Here is a 20,745-nt window from a genome sequence, read left to right on the forward strand (position 1 = left end):
TAATGATCATGCTTGTCTGCATTTCTGATGTTTTATTGCTTTAGGCTCAGTTCTTTCATGGCGGGTGGGTTCAAAGAGCAGTAACCTTCCACAGACTGGCTATGTCCCTTCTACTAATGTCAGGAGAAATCCCATGACTGAATCCTTATAACCTTTTTCAGTTCATCAACAGTGAATGGCATCAAGGGACTCTTTACTCAGGAACAGTATGTGACTCTAAAACCAAACCATACTAGGAAGAGTCTCCTTGAGATTACTAACAAATATGCTGAGAAATGCTCACCTGCTCTCTTTTCTGTAGTATTTTTGTTCATCAAGTGGTGAGACTGATAGATTAAATCCTGGATACATTGATTAAATTGAGATCAGTTTTATCATGGATTACCAAAAAAAGCAATAGTTCTTTGCTAGTTGCTGTCTTGTTGGAAGTGGAAGAAGGACATTTCAGTATTTCCTGAAAAGGGATCAAGGAGTATGTCTTTCTGCACTAACACCACCAGTACAAACCAGGAGAGTGAGATGGCAGCAGGGAGAAGTATTACACATGTAGGACTTGGATTTGATTCCTCACTCTTTGTGAACCGTCTTGTCATCTGTGGATATCTGTGTGCCTTTTACACATGCATGACTCTTGCTGTGATGATCTGTGAATTAAAACCACTGTCCTTATCTGCTTGCTTATCTCGGATTCAAAGATAGATCACGCCAGTCTTTGAACACTGTCAGTGCTTGCAGGAAAAACATGATCCTGAATTCATTGTGGATCAATGAGGTGAAGTTGCATACTAATATATAGAGAATATTTTATTCTTTTAAGGGTGCTTTAGTGCCTCACCATAACAGCTTGTTAATGGTAGAATTGCAACCTTAACATTGCATTTGCCTCTTTGCTTAGTGGATTCTAACTGGATGGAAAGAGAACTAAGTAACTGTCACATGTCTCCCCAAATGATGCTTGAAATTGTTGTGGCTCCTTAATAAGAAGATGAGTAATTTGTGAGGAAACATTGCTGGGTGTCTTCTGATAGCCTTTCTTTCTAGCCTGCTTCAAAATAAAATCTTAGCATTTTAGAAAGAAAAATAAAATCTGGAAAACGGAAGGAGAGCGGTGTCTTTGCAACCATAGCAAAGGTCAAGTGTCAGGGAGTGGAATTTCTGTTCCTTACCTTCCTGAGCCTGGGCAAATAGCAAATCTTTCCCCTTTCTGCACATCAGTTCTCTTTGTACTTTAAAAATGGCAACTTAGTTCATTAGCCTTTGTAAAAAAAGTTAGCATTTGTTTTTTGTCCAGAGTATTAGGGAATTATGGAGGGTTTTTGCATTCAGGCCCCCATAGCTAGCTCCAGAAAGGGTTTATTTAAAAACCTGAGAGCCAATGCTGTTTCTTTCCCTCCAGTCCATCTGGCTGCACATCTAATCGCAAAGCTACAGCCTGGGACTATTTCCAAAAGCGAGCTATACTCCCTAGATGAAGCAGCCCCCCATTCAGCTGCACTTTTATTCCTTTTTGATGAAAATATGTATCTCTGAGAAATCAGCTGCTAAACCTTACTGCGCTCCCATGCTCACTTGGTGTCTGTGGTTGTGTTTCGCACCCTTGGGAGTCCCACATCATGCTTCACAGGCTCTGAGCACACTCTGCAACAGGGACACCATGGCAGCTGAGAGTACCTAACGGTGAGAAGAGGTGGCCGAGGCAGCAGAGGAGGAGAGCTGCTTTGTAGGGAGTCAGAGACATTTATTGTTTACAGAAGCAGATCACAGTCCATCTACGCTAAAAAGAAAGCAGGCACCCCTTCCTGAGAAAATATGTGAATTGACTGGGGTCCAGCATGGGGAGAGAGACTGGCGGGGACTGATTCATGCCTTGGCTGCATCATCACAGGGTTGGGGGCTGAGGTTTTGGAGCTTTTGCTTGAGGCAAAGAATAGCAGAAAGGTAGATGTGCTTTCAAAAATAGTCCAGATTTGTGGCTAGGGATCAGAACTCTTGGAGGCTTATCCGCATTTTTCAGACTCTCTGGTGGTTTCTGTCTGTAGGGTTTATGAACTAAATACTCTTTTCTTAAAAAAAATGGACAAAATAGTGCATGTGGGAGGGAAATAGATGCTTGACTGTAGGGAAAACTGCAGTGTACTTGTAGACAGATAAGTATTAGCATGTATTAGACTGAAGCATGGAGTGGGTACAGAATGGCAGTGAACAAGTGACTTTATTTCTTGACTGTTGCTTTCTGTTAAGCAGCTCTTTGAAAGTCAAGAGAGCATTGAATCATACTAGAGTATAGCAAAAATGTGCAGCAACTTGCTCAGCAGTGAAATGAAAAGTGCCATTGTTGAAGCACTGAGCAGATCTAGCTGCAGCACGTTTAGGTAAGGTATAGCATAACAACGGCCAGCACTGGGCTAGAACAGCTTTTTGTTGGAGCGTGTCTCTGGAAGCCTATGGCATGGCATACCGTATATAGCACGGGTACAGCCAGAGGGGCCTGTGCTTTTACTGACAGGAATTGCAAATGTAGGTAAAGCAAGAAACATGCTTCTTCAGAAACCTTTTAGCCTATGCTTAAATAAAAATAGTCTGGCATAATTTCCATCCTTTAAAAATGCTTCCCCCAGATGAATTTTGCAAAGGCTACGTTTGAGGTGTCCATACCTGTTGGCAAAGGAATAACAATGTGTTGTTACGCTGAGCTGTATTCACTCAGGCACATGTGGAAACTTTACTGGTTGAACAGACTACTAGGGATGAGAGGGTAGGGATAAAACTTACCACTCTTGGGTTCATACTCATTCCAGCCAGAAGAATGTGTCATGCCCTTTGGTGCACTGAAAATTTGCCTTCAACAGGCAAAGAAAAGCTCACAACATTAGTTACTGTTTGATTTCATTTAATCTGATGGAATGTGTGCTTGTGGGAACAAATGATGACCAAAATCCCTCTGCAGATCCATTGATGAGTTATTTTCTGTTTCCTCATATTTTTTGTTTTATTCATAGAGAAGGAAGAAAATGAAGTGGGGAATGACATAATCATAGAATAGAATCATAGAATCAATTAGGTTGGAAAAGACCTTTAAGATCATCAAGTCCAACCATTAACTTAACACTGCCAAGTCCACCACTAAACCATGTCCCTAAGCACCATGTCTACATATCTGTTAAATACCTCCAGGGATGGTGACTCCACCACTTGCCTGGGCAGCCTGTTCCAATGCTTGATAACGCTTTCGGTGAAGAAATTTTTCCTAATATCCAATCTAAACCTCCCCTGGTGCAAGTTGAGGCCATCTCCTCTCATCCTATTACTTGTTACTTGGGAAAAGAGACCCACACCCACCTCGCTACAACCTCCTTTCAGGTAGTTGTAGAGAGCGATAAGGTGTCCCCTCAGCCTCCTTTTCTCCAGGCTAAACAACCCCAGTTCCCTCAGCCGCTCTTCATAAGACTTGTGCTCTAGACCCTTCACCAGCTTCATTGCTCCTCTTTGGACACGCTCCAGTACCTCAATGTCTTTCTTGTAGTGAGGGGCTGATAAGGCAATAGTTCAGGGAGGAGCAGCTGTCTAAGCCGTCTGAGCCCAAGGGACAAGGTGGATCTGGCACTGTGATCAGAAGAGTATGCAGGGCTATATAGTGCTGGACTTAGAAAATGAAGTGTGCCCTACTGACGGTCTGCCATTTTGCCTGTTGGTGGTGGGGAGGGGAAGGGACACATAAGAAAGAAAATTTGAAGAATATGGGTATGTAAGTGCAAATTGCTAGAAGAAGCTTTAACATGACTATTAGCTGATAAGCTGGAATTTGCTTGTACCATGTAAATAAAGCCTCTTCTCAGGTATTTGAGACTGAAAAGAGCAAGCTTGACATTGATGCTGTGTAGGGGAACACCGTTATTTAACGAAGAAAGTCTTGTGAGGACACTGACGGTTATTCTCAGTGTGGCTCAGCTCACTTCCTTGTGTTACGCTGTATTCCTTTGTAAACACAGTCCTGAATAAATGGCAGACTGAAGGGGAGTGGGTGGATGCAACATGGCTGGAGAGCAGTTCTCTGCCACACCATCATTTCATTTCTCTTCTCCTGGTTTTATACGGTAGATGATGATGATAGAAATAATGCAACTGTACTTTAAGCAGCAAAGCAAGATTCTCTATAGAAACCCTTTCCCTACACTTGGCAGTTTGTCCGAATCTCTCTCCAGTGATAATTAATCAACAAATATGCAGTTCAGGAGTTCTGTGAATTTGCATCAACTCGGTCTCAGATGGCTCCTGGGAGGACAATCCCGACTCTACTTTCAGCACCAATTTGATTTGCTGCTATTTGTGTAATCTGCAGTTATATCTCATTATCCCATCTCCACTACATGTGGTAGGAAGCAGTCTTGTGGTAATGCAGTGCTCTGGTATGGCTGAGGTTCCAGCACAGATACACTGTGATATTGTACAGTCTTCCCTCAAAATATATTGGATAAGGAGGTGCCAGTCCCCTGTTAACACTGAGCATTGGCAGCTGTAGTTTTCTTTTGTTGTCCATCTGTGTGAAATACGTGTGGATTCAGTGGGCAGAGGAAGGATCATGTTTGCAACTTCTCTGCTGGTGAGCTCAACCTGTGCTGCTGCTTATTGCAGGTGCTGCTAACATATCTGGGGGGAAGAACGCATTGGGAACTGTGGAGTCAGCTGTCATCCATCACCCTGCTGGAGCCCCATCAATGCAAGTCAGCCTGCATGGTATGAAACGTAATGTGTCAGATCTGCGGCTGCAGCTGCATCAGATGAAGCAGCTACAGGTATGCTTATCTGGGTAATGCTGGGAAGGTGGGTTGTCAGAAAATGCCCTCTTTCTTTCTTTTTCTTTCTTTTTCTTTCTTTCTTTCTTTCTTTCTTTCTTTCTTTCTTTCTTTCTTTCTTTCTTTCTTTCTTTCCCTCTTTCCCTCTTTCCCTCTTTCCCTCTTTCCCTCTTTCCCTCTTTCCCTCTCTTTTACATTTTGTACATGAGTGATTCTTAGCAGCAGAGTTATGGCAAAGAGAAGACCCAAGTATTACAGACACAAAAGTGTATTCTGCTCTAGCATACGCCACTTGCATAGTCCTAGAGGTATGAGAATTAGCTCAGATATGCTGCTCAGATATTGAGAAAAAACTTTATTTCTAGCTTTGTTTGATGATTCTAGACATTAAAGCAGTATTTATATTACAATAATATCAAGTCTTTGATTACAGTTTGGACCCTGCTATGCTATGTGCTGTATAAACATGTTGGAAGAGCCATGTTCCTGCTCCATACTGTTTACAGTTGAGACAGTTTTTAAGTTCCTGAATAAACAACTTTGATGTCAGTAAACTCAAATGTAGCTGAGGATCAGTAGACATGCATTAAGCCAGAGTTTGAGTCCTATATTTACAGAATCCAGAAGAATAGCGAACTTGAGCAGCAAGGAAAAAAGATATTTCAAAAGTTGCTGCAAATGTTCATTGTGCCCTACTTACATTCACGTTTTACCAGTACTTTCCTAACATGCATCAACACCTCAAAACCTGCAAGAAACTATAAGAACAATGAAGAGTTAACCAAAATGTTTTGTTGACACATACTGTCATGCTGCAAATGTAAATATATGCTGTTCATCTCAGACACTGTGAAAATAAGTGCATGCAGCTGTATAGGCCTTCAGCCCTTCACTTAACTGGAAAATGAAGAGCGCTGTGTATCGTCTCAGAAGATGTAAAAGGAGGTAAAGCAATTTCTTGTAAGACAAAGTGGACAGCAGGGAAAACTTCCATAATCTGCCAGTCCTCCTTGCCTGGAAAGTGACATCACATGTTTGGCATTGTAGGGCTGCAGCTACTGCTATTATGACCAGGATGGTTTTGAATATGGGAATGGTACTATGTCAATCTCCTTCGATTTGCTGATTAATTTTAGAACAGAATAATGATAATACAGATCAGAATTCAGAGCACATTTTGCCTTCACTTCCCTAACTAAAGGAAATTGAATTATGAACCAGTCATAGGGCAAGGCAGCAGAAGGGTGAGGTAAACATCAGCATAAAGAAAATGTGGCTAAGACTGAAGATGCTGTGATAAGGTCCAGTGCTCAGTTTGCTGGTAATGAAGAGATGGCAGAAGATATTTGGAGCAAACAGTTGTGTCAGCCAGGTGACCTCTGCCTGTGATACAGCACCCATGTATTCACATTTTCAGTTTAGGATGAGTATGTTACTATAGCAAATGTATCTTTCAAAAGCTGTTCCCAGCAGTGCTGCCTGTATGCCGGCCATCATGGTCCCCGTCTAATTTAAAGACTGTGGCTTGGGATCTCTGCCCTGGCACACTACGTATAAGTGTGTATTCTTCCACATTTGTGCTGCAAACCACTGCAGCCCCTCTGTCCTTCTGTAACCCTGTGCACCAAATGCAGCTCTTGGCAAACACCTGCAGTCTGGCCACCAGCTGTGCTTAGCGTGTGGTCTCATAAAGTGGGATGGAGGTTGCAGTGCTGCACTGGAGGCAGTGAGCACATCGCTCTCACAGGGCCTGCTCAATAAGGATGTGGCATTTCTCCAGCTGCACCTTGTCTCCATGGCCCTGCCCGGGATGGTAACCTTGCTTTTGATCAGATATAGCATTATGGCACACAGGAGTGAAGAAACTTGTACCATCTGCACAAACCAATGCTGCCAAGGAAGTCTTGAGAAGGAAAAAAGGACATATCCCGAGCGTGCTCATTAATTCTGGCTGGCTTCCCTTATTTCAGAAATGATAGCAAATTTGGTGCATCATGCCAGTAGGAAGAGCGCAATTTTGTGATAGTTGGATGGAAGAACTTGTAGCTCAAGGGAAACTTTGGTATATTAGATACAAATTACATTCATGAGAGTGAGGTTTTGTCATGGCTTTCCTGAATGGGTGGAATTATTTTGAAAAAGAGCTCACAGTTTGTAGGGCAGCAAGTGAAACAGGTAGTGTTTTAAACTGAAGAGTGTTGAAATAGCACACTTCTAATGCAAAAAAATTACGCTATGTTTTTTGGAAAATAATTCTAAGTAAAAGGGAAAAGTATTTTGCTGTTTTTCTGGGTTGTTTGCATAATATGTTTGACAGTACTTCATATTTTTCACTTTGACTGTTTCTCCTGGGTTGGCAGTCGGTTTGTTCCTGTTTGTGTGAATTTTTCATACAGTGACAGACTAAAAGAAACGCTTCCAAAGAACTGAAAAAGATGATTGCACAGGCACAGAAGTTGGCAGGGTAACTAAGAAACAGGAACAGGACATAAAACTATATTTAATACTGTCTATGGTTCAATTTTCAATTGATGATATCACTGTAAGCTCTTACTCATTCGCTTACTAGAATCAAAGAAACACATGATGGAAAAGACGATTCATTCATGTAGCCTTTGTCTGTGCTGGCAAAATCCTCTTTTTAAAACATATCCAGCAGCAATTGATCCAGATGTATTGATTCACACACCAGCTAAATGTATATGTTAGCAGATGCAACCAAAAAGTTAAGACTGTTTCAGTCTGTGGTTGGATTTTAACCAGAGATTCTTGAAATAAAGACATTTGCATCATGGCAGTTGCTAGAAGTTAGATACACTTCTTGCTACTCCACTAGCATCTTCCTTAAGCACTCTGATTTTCAGAGATACTCAGGAAAGACTAGTTTCATCGTGCCGTGGAGTTTTCCTCATTGCCAGAGGAATGTAATCCAGCCTGTGTCCTGGATGCATTTGTTGTTGGTAAGACTGGAGCCCATGATGAGTTCAGTGGGGCTGTTCATTCTGCACTCCCAGATAATGAGAAGTCTTAGTGGCAGGTTTGAACCAAGCCTTAGAGTTTGTCTTCATGGCATATATCATTACCTTATAGGTACACTGGATTTTTTTTGTCTATTCCTTCCTTTCTTTAATTGAACACTTTTTAAGGGAAAGCAGTTAGATATGATTAAGGTTCAGTATTAGGAATGTGTGTGCATGCATGCTTTTCCTTCACTCAGTGTATTATTTGCAGGGAAATGAGTGCTGCAGAAAGGTTAGAAAATGTAATAATAATGCTGTCATAAATGGTGTATGATACTCAGTCTCACAAGTGTAACTTCAAATTAGAAATTCAAATATGTTTTGAGCTGCATTATAGAATTGGTGAGACTATGTTTAATCTACGTGTGGTAACATACTTCAGGAATTAGATTCTACAGAGATCCTGAGCTGCAGGCAGTCAGTCCCTGTTTGTGGCTGTGCACTGTAGTGTGTGGGGAGGTGGGTGGACCAGAAAACTCTCCCAGCAGGGCCTGGGAGGCTCCCACTGGACAGGTCATGCTTGTCTCTTAATGAGAAGTGGGCTGTGAACTAATACTTTGTTTTCCAGCTACCTGTCTCATAGATAATAATTGGTTCAAAGTGAAATAAACTGATTACCAGATTATTCTTGAAGTGGGTGCCAGAGGCGGCGCTGGGGTACTTCTAAGAGAGCAGTGATAGATAATGGCTGGAGCAGTAGCCAAAGAAGAGGGACAAGGTAAGTATCTGGAGAGATTGGTCAGGCTGGGAGTGAGAGCCAAGGGTAATGAATGTAGGACAGGATGCTAGAATTCTAAAAAAGCATGTTAAATTTCTTTCTGTTTGATTGCTGCTTGCAGTTATAAGTCGTTACGTCTAATTAGCAAAAAATTGCCATTTGGTGGTGATAGGAAAGCCTGCATTGCTTTTGCTTACCTTTGGGCACTTGACTTTGGAACTTGAACACTGTTTTAACAAAGTTTCTTTTCAAGTGTGAATGCCTAAGATGGTTTATTTGGCTTGTTTTCAAGCAAACTTAAAGTACAAAAAGTTCTACTCTGTGGAACCAAAATAACTCTGGCAGATCCATAAAACATCTTCCACTTGAGGTGGTGGAGTAACTGGCAGAAGTGGTCTGAGGGACAAATGGGTGTGCACTTAGCCAGAGAGTCTCAGATCTGATACCTGCTGGCAGAAGAAAGGTAAGAATCAAATTCAGTTCCAGAACATGGAGGTAAATGTGCTGTAGCATCCAGAGACTGCCACCTCTTCTTCAGCTCTTCCCCTCTGTTCCTGCTCGCCCTGCCTCATGTTGTCCTTTGGCTGGTAACTCTGCCCTGCTTAAACCCACAGTTACTCCTGTCCCCTGGTTCCTTCTCTGCTCTCTCCGTACCCATCTGTACCTCTCCCTTCTCATCTTCTGTCCCTGTTCCCCAAGCATGAACAAAACCATGTTTTCCAGAACTAGCCAAGTGTTGCATGGATTTTCATAGAAATGGCAAAAACATCTCTTTGGTACCAAGGTGAGTCATTTCCCAGACTTCAAGAGCTTGCTCCAAACATTGATGTTTGGGAGTCCTCAGCGTAGAGGCTTTTTGGAAATATTGCTGAGTTATATTTTTATTCCCTAATCTTGTCATCAGAAATGGGTGAACTTTTCTGTCTGAAACTTTCTAATACTATTCAAGCACTGCATAAATGGAAGTGACAAGCACCTTAGCTGTAGGTGTCACTACAATAAATGTAGATCCTCTATATACCCCCATAACAGGAAAAAAAGTGTACCTGCCATTGCACGACTTCACACACTCACATGTAATTTTGGTATTGCTGGGAGCACATAGAGGACTTAAATTCTGGACACCCGAGACATAAGTCTGACTCTGTTACTGACCTTCTCACTGACCTTGGGTCAGTTGTTTCATGAATCCCAAGTCACTTCCCTGTCAAATTTCCCCACTTTTTAAAGAGCTGTGAATAAACTGTATGACTGAAATGTTACATGCTCATTCACTCATTTATTCATTCATTTATGTTTTCCTTCTTGAAAATATGGCACAATGAAAGAGATGTGTGTCTCAGATAGCTGTGCTGGCCTTGCTGTAAGAGGGTTTAATTTATCAAATCCAAACATTAATCCTGTTGTGGGGAAAGATACACATGTGCACTGTCTTCAAAAGAATCCAGTCTGGTATAAAGCAGCTGACAATGTTTATAAATCTGTGCTGTTTCAAATGTTTTCCAGCTTCATTTTTTTCCCTAACTGCTAACACTTATCTTCAGCTGAGTTTTGAGCTAACACCTCCTGCTTGTCACAGCTGAGACACACACCCCCCCCCGCCCCCCGCACTTTCAGTGAAGTGTTACCCTCCCTCTCATCACAGTTGTGTCGCTGGAGAAGGCAGAGTCAGGCACAAGGACTGAAGAGTCAGGAGGAGAGGGTTGAGTTTGTTCCTCTAATTCCCATACTGATTGGAAAGAATGACCTGGGCAAAGACTTTTTTTCTCTGATTCCCGTGAATTCTCTAAAATCAATTTAAAAAGAAGTCTTGTTGCATTATACTGTCTTGTAGGTAACCCATTTTTGTGTTTCTTCCTATTAGGCAGTGGTTTTACTTTGTATGTTAAATGTAGTTTGGCTGTTAAGCCTGGATGTTTAGAAGACAGTTGATGGTTCAATTGCTAGTTTTAAAACTGGAACTTCATCTCCTATTTGACACAGGTGTTTTTTAAAATCTTACAGTATGAGATGGCTGCTGGGCTAACAGATTCATGTTCATGTTGCCTGTATGTTGCCTATGTGACTAGATGGAGCCCTGCTTATCACTCTGAATCTTGTGATTTGCTTAAGAGACTTAAACAGGTTTGGTTGTGTGAGTGTAGGGTATAGCTGCTCTAGGGCTACCCATGAAGAGTACAGTCTAGTTTGCTTTCTTAGCTGTGTTTTGCTCTGCAAATTTAGTAAGAATATTAATACTTTAGGTCCTTAATATAAGGCTAAGACAAGAAAGAAGGTGTGACTTGTGCAGTTCTCAGAAAATTACCATATGATAAAGGAGGTTTTTTTGGTGGGTAGGGGAGGTTTTATGTATGGCAGATGAGCTGTATGTCTGTACCAAATTACACCGGATGGCACAGTCCTTCCTCTGCCACAGAGACTGAAAAATTCCATTCTGAGTCTTGACATTAATGTGTGGGATTATCCACTAGGCACGTATGGGCAGCACGATGCATAAGCTTACAAGATACATGCAAAGTGGAAGTCAAGCTTCCGGCATTCTCATGAGGCGTGATTAATTCTTGATTCATGCTGGACTGAGCAGAATAAAGGGGCCACAATCCTTGCAGAAGTTATGCAGTGAAGGTGGTGTACTGATCCCAACATCTTTTGTTCGTCACTTGCAACTGGAAGTTAGATATATACATTAGAAGTTAATCAGATTTAGGCTTTTCTCAGCCGTAACACTTCCTCAAGAAATAATGTTTATAGGTAAAGTTAAAGAGGGAAAGAAGAAGGTAAAAACTCTCTCTCGCTGTAGGGCTGTGTTTATCCCAACCTATTTCTGAGCTCTGCAGTGTATTCTGTTGCCAGGGATGTCAGTCAAGCAGGAAAAATTGAAGTTGATTTCTTTTGTGCAACAGCTGCAGAACCAGGAGATGCTGAGGGCAATGGTGAGGAAAGCAGAGCTGGAAATCAATGGCAAAATGATTGAAACAGTGAAGAGGCTTGAAGATCCTGTGCAGCGACAGCGCAACCTGGTGGAACAAGAAAGGCAGAAATACCTCAACGAGGAAGAAAAGATTGTAAAGAAGTTATGGTGGGTTGAGAAACCTCTTAGAATTTGTTGCTCTTGCTTGGCTTTTTCTTCCGTAAAGTAGTAGTTTTCACCACTGTCTTCAGTGAAATTGCACCTGTGTATGCTGTTTTACCTGTGTTTCTTTGCATTCATATTGGCTGTAAAACTGTATCTGTGTCGTACAAATCAGTGGTCCTGACTGGGAGTCCTTCTTAGTGTAGCCCACTGGGTAAGTCCCACCAGTACAAAGAGTTTCAACCTCTTCAGAAGTCCCCTGTAAAGGGACAGATCACTGTAAGGACTGTGACCACCTCCATCTTCTGAAAGCCTCCCCCTACAGTAGCTCTCCCCTTCCGCTTTAGGGAAGGAGGGAGGAATTTCCTCAAGAACAAATGGATGCAAAGGAAGGTAATGAATTTGGCTTTAAGTATGAAAATCAGGTTTCAAAAGTAAGTGCGTGCTTTGGCTGTTGCATGGGAGAGGTAAGGGAAGCTCATAAATAGAGGATTGAAGTCTAACAGCAGTCAGAAATGCCAGTCTCTGTCTAAAATTTACTCACCAGCATTTCCATACACTTAACTGCAGATAAAAATACTTTTCTTTTTTTTGCTGTTGTGTAAAGGCTCTTTGTAAGACTCTTTTTTTCCCCAAAAACTTTGGCCTACCAAGACTGGTGGGATCCAGTTGTTTGTTTTAGTCCATGTTCAGAGTCGGCAGGAGGCAAGATGAAGCTGAAATCAATAAACTATTTAACTAGTTCTAACACTCACATTTGTAAGATGCTATATAACTAATTATTTCTCATTACCACATTTAGTTCACACCTGAACAATCGCTCCATAATAGAGAGAAACTTCCTAGTCAGCTTGTCATGGGAAATGATGATTGAATAGCCATAGGAGTACACTTACTGACAGCTAAGGAGAGTAAATCTTTCCTGTTGATCAATGTGTTGTCAGATGAATAAGATTTGCAATAAAAATGGTGCATCTGTAAAGACAAAGTAGAGTGTTACTAAGGGAGTGTATGTTTTCTGTGAAGAAAAGTTGAATGTGCAGTAACAGTCCATGCTAGTGTATATAATCCTCTCAGCTGGTTTCTAGTCTTAAATAACATTATGTTGTAGTTTTAAGTAATTACCCTCCTGTTCATCACTTTATTCCTGTGTACCTCATTGCCTAGTTTCTAGATTGTTTGTTCTCTGTGGAAAGAACAATTTGTGTGATGGCTGTTTATCTCATTGCCTCATAAAATGGATACTGAGTGAGGTCAAGTGCAAATGGCATTAGTTGTTACAGCTGTTCATTTAAGATACGACTTTGACTGCAATATGGTTCTGTTTTATCAGTGTTTGGAATTTTTTGTGTTCACAGAGTTTCTGCTGCTTCTGTGCTACTTCATTTGTTAATGTTACAGGGAAATGTCTTACTTAGATCATTCATAGGCTATAAATGTTAGTTCAACCCTTTTAGACATGCTAGAAACAAACGTTCAATCACAAACAATTATTTTTCATCAGTTGTGTCCAATGAGATTTTTTCATCATGTATTTGCATGTTTGCAGGATCAGAGCCCAAAAGAAAAAGCACATCTGACAACAATGCTTTAAGTTCAACAGCTGATGGCTGTTAATAATGAAGAGCATACATCACAAAACTACACACCAAATGTCACTGGCAGTATTCAGAAAAAGGTTGACATTCTATATAGGCACTTTCAATTAAGCTGATTCCAGTGCAAATAAATAAATGCAAAGCAACAAGGCAAAAAAATTACCATCTCGTAGTATTTCAGCTGTTGCCCTCTTGACCTTTCCTAAATCATAGGACTAAATCAGTAGACTGGCTTCATGCAAAACAAGGTAGCTTAAGGATTTCTGCAGTACTTACAGAAGTGTATTTACTGCTCTGAAGTGGTGCATCTCAGTTTAAAAAGCTCTCCTTTCTGCAATTCTGAAGGTTATCGCTGGGAAAAAAAGAAATAAAAATATTGGCAGTTTCATGTTGTAAACAGCAGAAATGTCAGTGTACATTTCAGAGCAAGTTTTTTGTTGAGCAACTATTCATGCTGGTGCCTACAGAAGTGTGCCCATGTGAGTCACAGTTGTAGCAGGATTACAGTTCAGAGTTACCTAATGAAATCTAAGGAACACTGTTAAATGTAGTGCTTATGCACACTTCTAACAGTGAAATACACACTCAGAATTAACTGGGTAGGTTTTTTTCTATCTAGTCTTTGGATTCAACATTAGAGATGTCACTTTTGGGGTTGTAGATACTAGCCTTAAAATTTACCAGACCAAGGACAAATTATGGTGATATGACACATTGACTAATGAAGTATTTATGTTGTGAGGAGCACGTTACAGGTATGACTACTATATGTTGTAGATAATTGTAAGCACTCTAATAGAGGGTGTTTTACAAGCACAGTATTTAAATTATAGTCACATCCAATCTGTCTAATTGGATATGATCCATAGTAAGTTACAATTTATATTTTTGTTAGGAAAAGTATCAGACTTTTTAATAAGAATAACCATGCTCAGTAAAAACAAAACTCCACTTAGCAGTCTTGAAGAGCGACTAGTAGCAAATACTTGGGAAAGGATGTAAGAACATGGCTCAGAGCACATCTCCTTGCTTTTAATGACTTGTAGCTCAGGGATTTTCCAAGTCAGAGGTGGTACCTTCATATGCAAAAGCTCTACATGGATTGTTTACTTTTCATGAACTTACGCATTTTTAAAAATTTATGTAAACTTTGTTGTGTATAGCATCTAGGCACAATGATTCTATAGAGTAATTCTTTCTTGGCTAGAAAGAACATCTTTTTGTTTGTTTTTGAATCTTTCATCTGTCAATCAATCCCCAAACTCTTAAATCATGCACAGCAGAATATTCAGCCTTGCCATGCTAGTCATGATGTTATAGATGCTCCTCCACTCCCTTTCCACTCCCTTTTCCCCCAGTCATGCCTTTTCCAGCCTGAAAAGTCCTAGACTGCTTAGTTACTCCTCTTGTAGAAGCCTTTCTGTACATTTTTTCATCCTCTTGCCTTTCTCTATGCCCTTTCTGACTCTAGGGAACATCTGTGAGATGGGGATGGAGAGAGAGGAGAGCCCTGCAACAGCTATATTGGATGTGGGCACACCATGACTTCATTCCGTGGTGTGGTGATGGCCTCCCTCTCGTCATGTTCCACATGAGCTTTCCATTACAAATTAAACATCTCACTCACAATGGACGATTATCAGTTCAAAGTTCATTACTGTGTTTAGAAACTTAGGGGTTTGGGAGGTTGTTGGTTTTAGGTGGGGTTGGTTTTGGTTTTATTTCTCCTCTTCTCATGAGCATTGCTTTACATTTATTACGAGTTAATTTAGTCTTTGTTTTTTTTCCAGTCAATTGGTATCCAATGGTCCATCTGCAGCCCTCTGCAGTCACCTTTCATTTTCATTATTCCCCTGAATAATTTAATATCCTTTTCAGATTTTTTTTACTATACTATTCATCCTCTTTTCTAAATAATTTATAATATGTTGAAAAGCACCAGCCCTAGCACTGATCCCTGTGGAACCCACCAGCAAACTACATTCATTGAGTAAGCTGTTCATTGATCCCTTCCCTTTACTTCCAGTACTTTACCCATGAGAGAATTTCCTCTCTTGTCCCATTGCAACTTTGCTTTCTTGAAAGGTTTTGCTCAAATAGCTTGCTGAAAGCCTTTTGGGCTATAGCTTGTCCCCATACCTTTGTTGTTTCCTTGTGGATTTGTGAGACTTACCTTCTCTTTACACAAACCACATTAATTCCTCCCTAACACAGCATATTTATCCATTGGTCCACTAATTATTTATTGTTTATTCTTTATTTTGGTATCTATCAATTACACCAATCTGGGTGTCAGTCTCACCAGAGTAGAGTTCCCTGGATAGCCCCATCCCCTTGTAAAAAATTTATTTGTATCATCTATGACACTTTCCACTACTCTGGTGCCAAAGCAATTTTAATCAAGAAGTTAGGTGCTTAGCATCAATTGTTTCACCCTCGAATTGCTATTGAACTCCAGGGCAAATACCGTCTGGCTTGGGTGATTTGTTGCTATTAATTTTGTCCGTTTGTTTTGTAACCTGTTCTACTGATACTGCAATCTGAGACAGATCCTCTGATGGTTTTTTGCCTAAAGAAAGTTCTCAGCATTAAGAGTTTGCCTCAGTTCCCCTGTGTAAAACATAGATGCAGAAAAATCATTTATCTTGTATTAGCCTGCTGAAACTACATTAATGTGTCTTGTTAATTGGGTTTGCTCAGTCCAATCTATAAAGCCAAGTTGTTTCCCCAGTTACAGAAAAGAAATGCTGGAGACTGCTGGATCTGTTTCAGCCTTTGGCTCCTGAGGGCTGAAGTTTCTTGTCCCTTGTTGTTAGCAACATGAGGCAGTGTAATATGGTATCCCCTGAGTAATTTCAGGATCATTTGTCTTGTATAGTCTCACTTTATGGAATCAAAGGGATTTATGATGGCTTTTCCATTTCTGCTCAAAGAACAAAGGGGAAAGAAAGCCATTGTCAGCTACCTGGAAGTCTTTCCTTTATCCCCACATTTCCAACAATTATAAACCTACGAAAAGATCGTAACATTGTTCTGTGTTTGCTCCTTTCTCTTCTGTCCACCCATGAACAAATTTAAGTTTCTGCCCTTATCATTTTTGATAAAAAGGATGCGAATATCTGTGAAGCTGCTTTTCCAGTGCTGATCTACAAAAGGGAGGGGGGAATACCCTATGATTCCCAAAGTAGCATTGCCTAGCCTGAGTGCCGGTATCAGGGCATTAAGAGTAGGGAGAATGCATGACTGTAGAGCACCATTCTGGAGGGCAGCAGCCTTTGCATTGTAGTGAGTGACAGAAAGCCGAATTCTTTTTCCAGCTCCTTCCTAGACTGTATGTGTGCCCTTTATGGCAAAGGCAGACACAGAGACAGCAGATGTCTGCGTTATTGCAGCCTCTTCCACTGGAAAAATACCCTGAGAAACGTTCCCTTGCTGCCATCGTGTGGTCCAAGGGATTGTTTCCTGCAAGTACTCTTGTGCTAGTGGAAATTGTGACTCCCCCAGCTTTCTCAAGGCAGAGTCTTGGCAGCGGTGGTCTTAAAATGGGAACAGGATCATTTACCTCCACTTGTTTGTGATCTGTTGAGAAGAACCTTATGATTCTTAATTCAAAATCATTTTATAGTTTCTAAAGTTCTTAGTCCTTGGATTGAAAAGAACTCTTTGCTGTGTGCACTTCATGTTCACATCCTGATACTATTTCTGTTTCTCTGTATATCAGAAGTACTATGGTACTGCCATTTATTGTTCTGTGTGACTGTGCTTCCACTTTAAATTGACCTAAATGAGGAGTGGTGCTGCAAGGGATTTTCTCCTTTTTATTCCATTACTGGCTACCTACTCTTCTCTTTTCCTCCCCATGTCACCTGTTCACTGGGATGGATCTAGGAAGTGACCTGGCTGAAAATAACTAATTTTCTGCTGGATTTGCGTGGCAGTGCTGGTGCAAGGGAAACATCTGGAAATGCAAGACCTGCAGCTGGTGCAGAAGGCAGTCTTCCCCTACTCCTTTTCAGGCAATAAGCCCATACCTTGGTTCTCTTACAGCAATTGCAAAACTGCTACCTGAGTGGATGCAAGAAATGAGGCCCAAAATTAGGTTAAAATGAGTAGCCGATTTGTCAGTTCAGAGTTTGCTTTGCATTGTTTTCTACCATGCAATTAAACTGCTTCTCAGAATATTCCTGTTAGTAAATTTGGTATCTTAATAGAGTTGGATTTCTCTTAGAATCACAGAATCACAGAATGATAGAATGGTTTGGGTTGGAAGGGACCTTAAAGATCATCTAGTTCCAACCTCCCTGCCATGGGCAGGGATACCTTCCATTAGACCAGGTTGCTCAAAGCCCCATCCAACCAGGCCTTGAACACTTCCAGGGATGGGGCATCCACAACCTCTCTGGGCAACCTGTTCCAGTGCCTCACCACCCTCATGGTGAAGAATTTCTTCCTTATATCTAAATCTACCCTCTTTCAGTTTAAACCCATTTCCCCTTGTCCTAGCACTACACTCCCTGATAAAGAATCCCTCCCCATCTTTCCTGTAGGCCCCTTTTAGGTACCAGAAGGCCGCTATAAGGTCTCCCTGGAGCCTTCTCTTCTCCAGGCTGAACAACCTCACCTCTCTCAGCCTGTCTTCATAGGGGAGGTTCTCCAGCCCCCTGATCATCTTCATGGCCCTCCTCTGGACCCACTCCCAACAGATCCATGTTTTTCTTATGTTGGGGCCCCTGGAGCTGAACACAATACTCCAGGTGGGGTCTCACAAGAGTGGAGTAGAGGGGCAGAATCACCTCCCTCAACCTGCTAGCCACACTTCTTTTGATGCAGCCAGGATGTGATTGGCTTTCTGGGCTGCGAGCGCACATTGCTGGCTCATATTCAGTTTTTTACCCACTAACACCCCCAAATCCTTCTCCTCAGGGCTGCTCTCAATCCACTCATCACCCAGCCTCTATTTGTGCTTGGGATTGCCCAACTGATGTGCGGGACCTGGCACTTGGCCTTGTTGAAGTTCATAAAGTTCACACGGGCCCACCTCTCAAACCTGTTAAGGTCCCTCTGGATGGCATCCCTTCCCTCCAGCTTGTTGACTGCACCACACAGCTTGGTGTCATTGGCAGACTTGCTGAGGGTGCACTCAATCCCGCTTTCCATGTCTTAAACTGCACCTGTCCCAATACCGACCCCTGAGGAACACCACTCATCACTTGTCTCCACACGGACATTGAGCTATTGACCACAACTCTTTGAGTGCAACCATCCAGCCAATTCCTTATCCACTGAGTGATCCATCTGTAAAATCCATGTCCCTCCAATTTAGAGACAAGGATGTTGTGTGGGACAGTGTCAAATACTTTGCACAAGTCCAGGTAGATGACTGTTGCTCTTCCCTTATCCACTGACGCTGTAAGCCTGTCATAGAAGGCCACCAAATTTGTCAGGCATGATTTGCCCTTAGTGAAGCCATGTTGACTGTCACCAATCACCTCCTTATTTTCCGTGTGCCCTAGCATAGTTTCCAGGAGGATCTACTCCATGATCTTGCCAGGCACAGAGGTGAGAGTGACTGGCCTGTAGTTCCTCGGGTCTTCCTTTTTTCCCTTTTTAAAAATGGGGGTTATGTTTCCCCTTTTCCAGTCAGTGGGAACTCCCCTGGACTGCCACAGCTTCTCAAATATGATGAAGAGTAGCTTAGCCCTTCATTCCCCAGTTCCGTCAGGACCCATGGATGCATCTCATCAGGTCCCTTGGACTTGCGCACTTTCAGGTTCCTTAGATGGTCTCGAACCTGATCTTCTCCTATGGCAGGAGGTTGTTCATTCTCCCAGTCCCTGCCTTTGCCTTCTGTGTCTTGGGTGGTGTGCCTGGAGCACTTGCTGGTGAAGACTGAGGCAAAAAAATCATTAAGTACCTCAGCCTTCTCCATGTCCCAGGTAACCAGGTCTCCCGTTTTCTTCTGGAGAGGGCCCACATTTTCCCTAGTCTTCCTTTTATCACCGACATACCTATAGAAGGTACCTATAGAATAAATATAGAATATATATATAGGTACCTATAGAATAAATATTCAAGAGATGTTCCTTTTATGGTATTTCCATGGGTGTTTGTATAGTTGTGCATAATGCATTTCAGGGTTTTTTGAGAAATTTTTAAGCCTAGGACGAGAGGAGATGGCCTCAAGTTGCGCCAGGGGAGGTTTAGATTGGATATTAGAAAAAAATTTATTTACTGAAAGGGTTGTCAGGCATTGGAGCAGGCTGCCCAGGGAAGTGGTGGAGTCACCATCCCTGGAAGTGTTCAAAAAACTCATAGACGAGGCACTTCAGGACATGGTTTAGTGGGCATGGTGGTGTTGGGTTATGGTTGGACTTGATGATCTTAAAGGTCTTTTCCAACCTAAATGATTCTATGATTCTATGTTTCTGTGTGGAAACTCCAGCTAAATCAATGTGGTCTCAACCTTAAATGGAAAAATAAAGTTTATGTGTCTGAAGGATTGTGAAAATTTATGTGAAGTATGGAAGCACTGGAAAAAATATTGGGAAAGGTAATGAGGAAGTACCAGATGGAGCTGGAGGAAGTATGGGACAGCACTGGTTGGAAAAAACATCTTAAGTGATTCATTCTTGAATCCAAATCCAAATGCTGAGCAAGAGCTGCACACAATGCACACTTGCTCTTTCAGTCTGGCTCCTCAGGGAAACAGGACCCTGTATCCTGTCTAGCAGGATCTGGCAGATAAACAAGGTTGCATCAAGGGGCCATTAGTGCCAGTTTTGGGATTGTTACTTCACTGTTGGGCATTCCTTTGCATGTCATCAGCAATGAGAAAATGCAAGGTGCAAACCAGTACTGGATGTAGTGGTACGGTGTGTCTGTACCCTTCTAGGATTTGCATCCCCAGAGGGCTGGCTGTTAGATGTGTTTCACCACCCCACCTGCTCTTTGTAGTGTAGCTGCCCTGAGGTCAATATGCTCTGCACATCTGCAGCCTGTCAGGGAAATCAATGACTTGGGCTAGTTACAAGCCTGTTCCTCTGCTGTGAGTGCAAGCATCCAGCATCCTCACCTCCCCTCATAGTACCCTGCTGTTTTTTCAACCTGTGGTGTCAGATTTAAAGATGCCACAGCTGAGGTTTCTGGTTTAGTTTACTCCATTCATTTACCTATATTTGATTGTAATGTGAAAGTCCCGCTTGCATTTTATGTCCACTTTTTTTGTTTTACCAGTGAGCTGGAGGCATTTGTTGAAGACCTGAAGAGGGACTCCACTGCTTCCAGCAAGACAGTTACACTGAAAGATGTTGAAGATGGAGCCTTTCTTTTGCGTCAAGTGGGAGAAGCTGTTGCCACCCTGAAAGGTATGTGCTTTTCCTTTGTACTTTTGGTTCTTTTCTTTTAACCACAGTGGCTGAGAACAGTTTTGCCTTTGATCTGGGGGCATTAACTTTCACTTCCCAAAAGATTTAAAGTTGGGATTAAGGAGCTTGTTGCATGGCCCCTGGAGAAAGGTAGACACTCAACTGTTTAACATTCACCC

The 20,745-nt window shown here is 41.8% G+C and overlaps 1 protein-coding gene across 18 annotated transcripts in view; it reads left to right on the forward strand.

Moving 5' to 3' along the window:
• The window catches only part of KIAA1217 (KIAA1217 ortholog), a 377,603-nt gene that overhangs the window by 334,508 nt on the left and 22,350 nt on the right, over positions 1–20,745 (forward strand). For all 18 annotated transcript variants that reach the window (XM_052804272.1, XM_052804399.1, XM_052804291.1 and 15 more), the window contains 3 exons: positions 4,633–4,793; positions 11,435–11,610; positions 20,436–20,566. In XM_052804272.1, coding sequence (XP_052660232.1) covers positions 4,633–4,793; positions 11,435–11,610; positions 20,436–20,566 — 468 coding nt within the window. The remainder of the gene's footprint in view (positions 1–4,632; positions 4,794–11,434; positions 11,611–20,435; positions 20,567–20,745) is intronic.

The sequence above is a fragment of the Harpia harpyja genome, chromosome 1 (genome assembly GCF_026419915.1).
Source record: "Harpia harpyja isolate bHarHar1 chromosome 1, bHarHar1 primary haplotype, whole genome shotgun sequence".
NCBI classification, from domain to species: Eukaryota; Metazoa; Chordata; class Aves; order Accipitriformes; family Accipitridae; genus Harpia; species Harpia harpyja.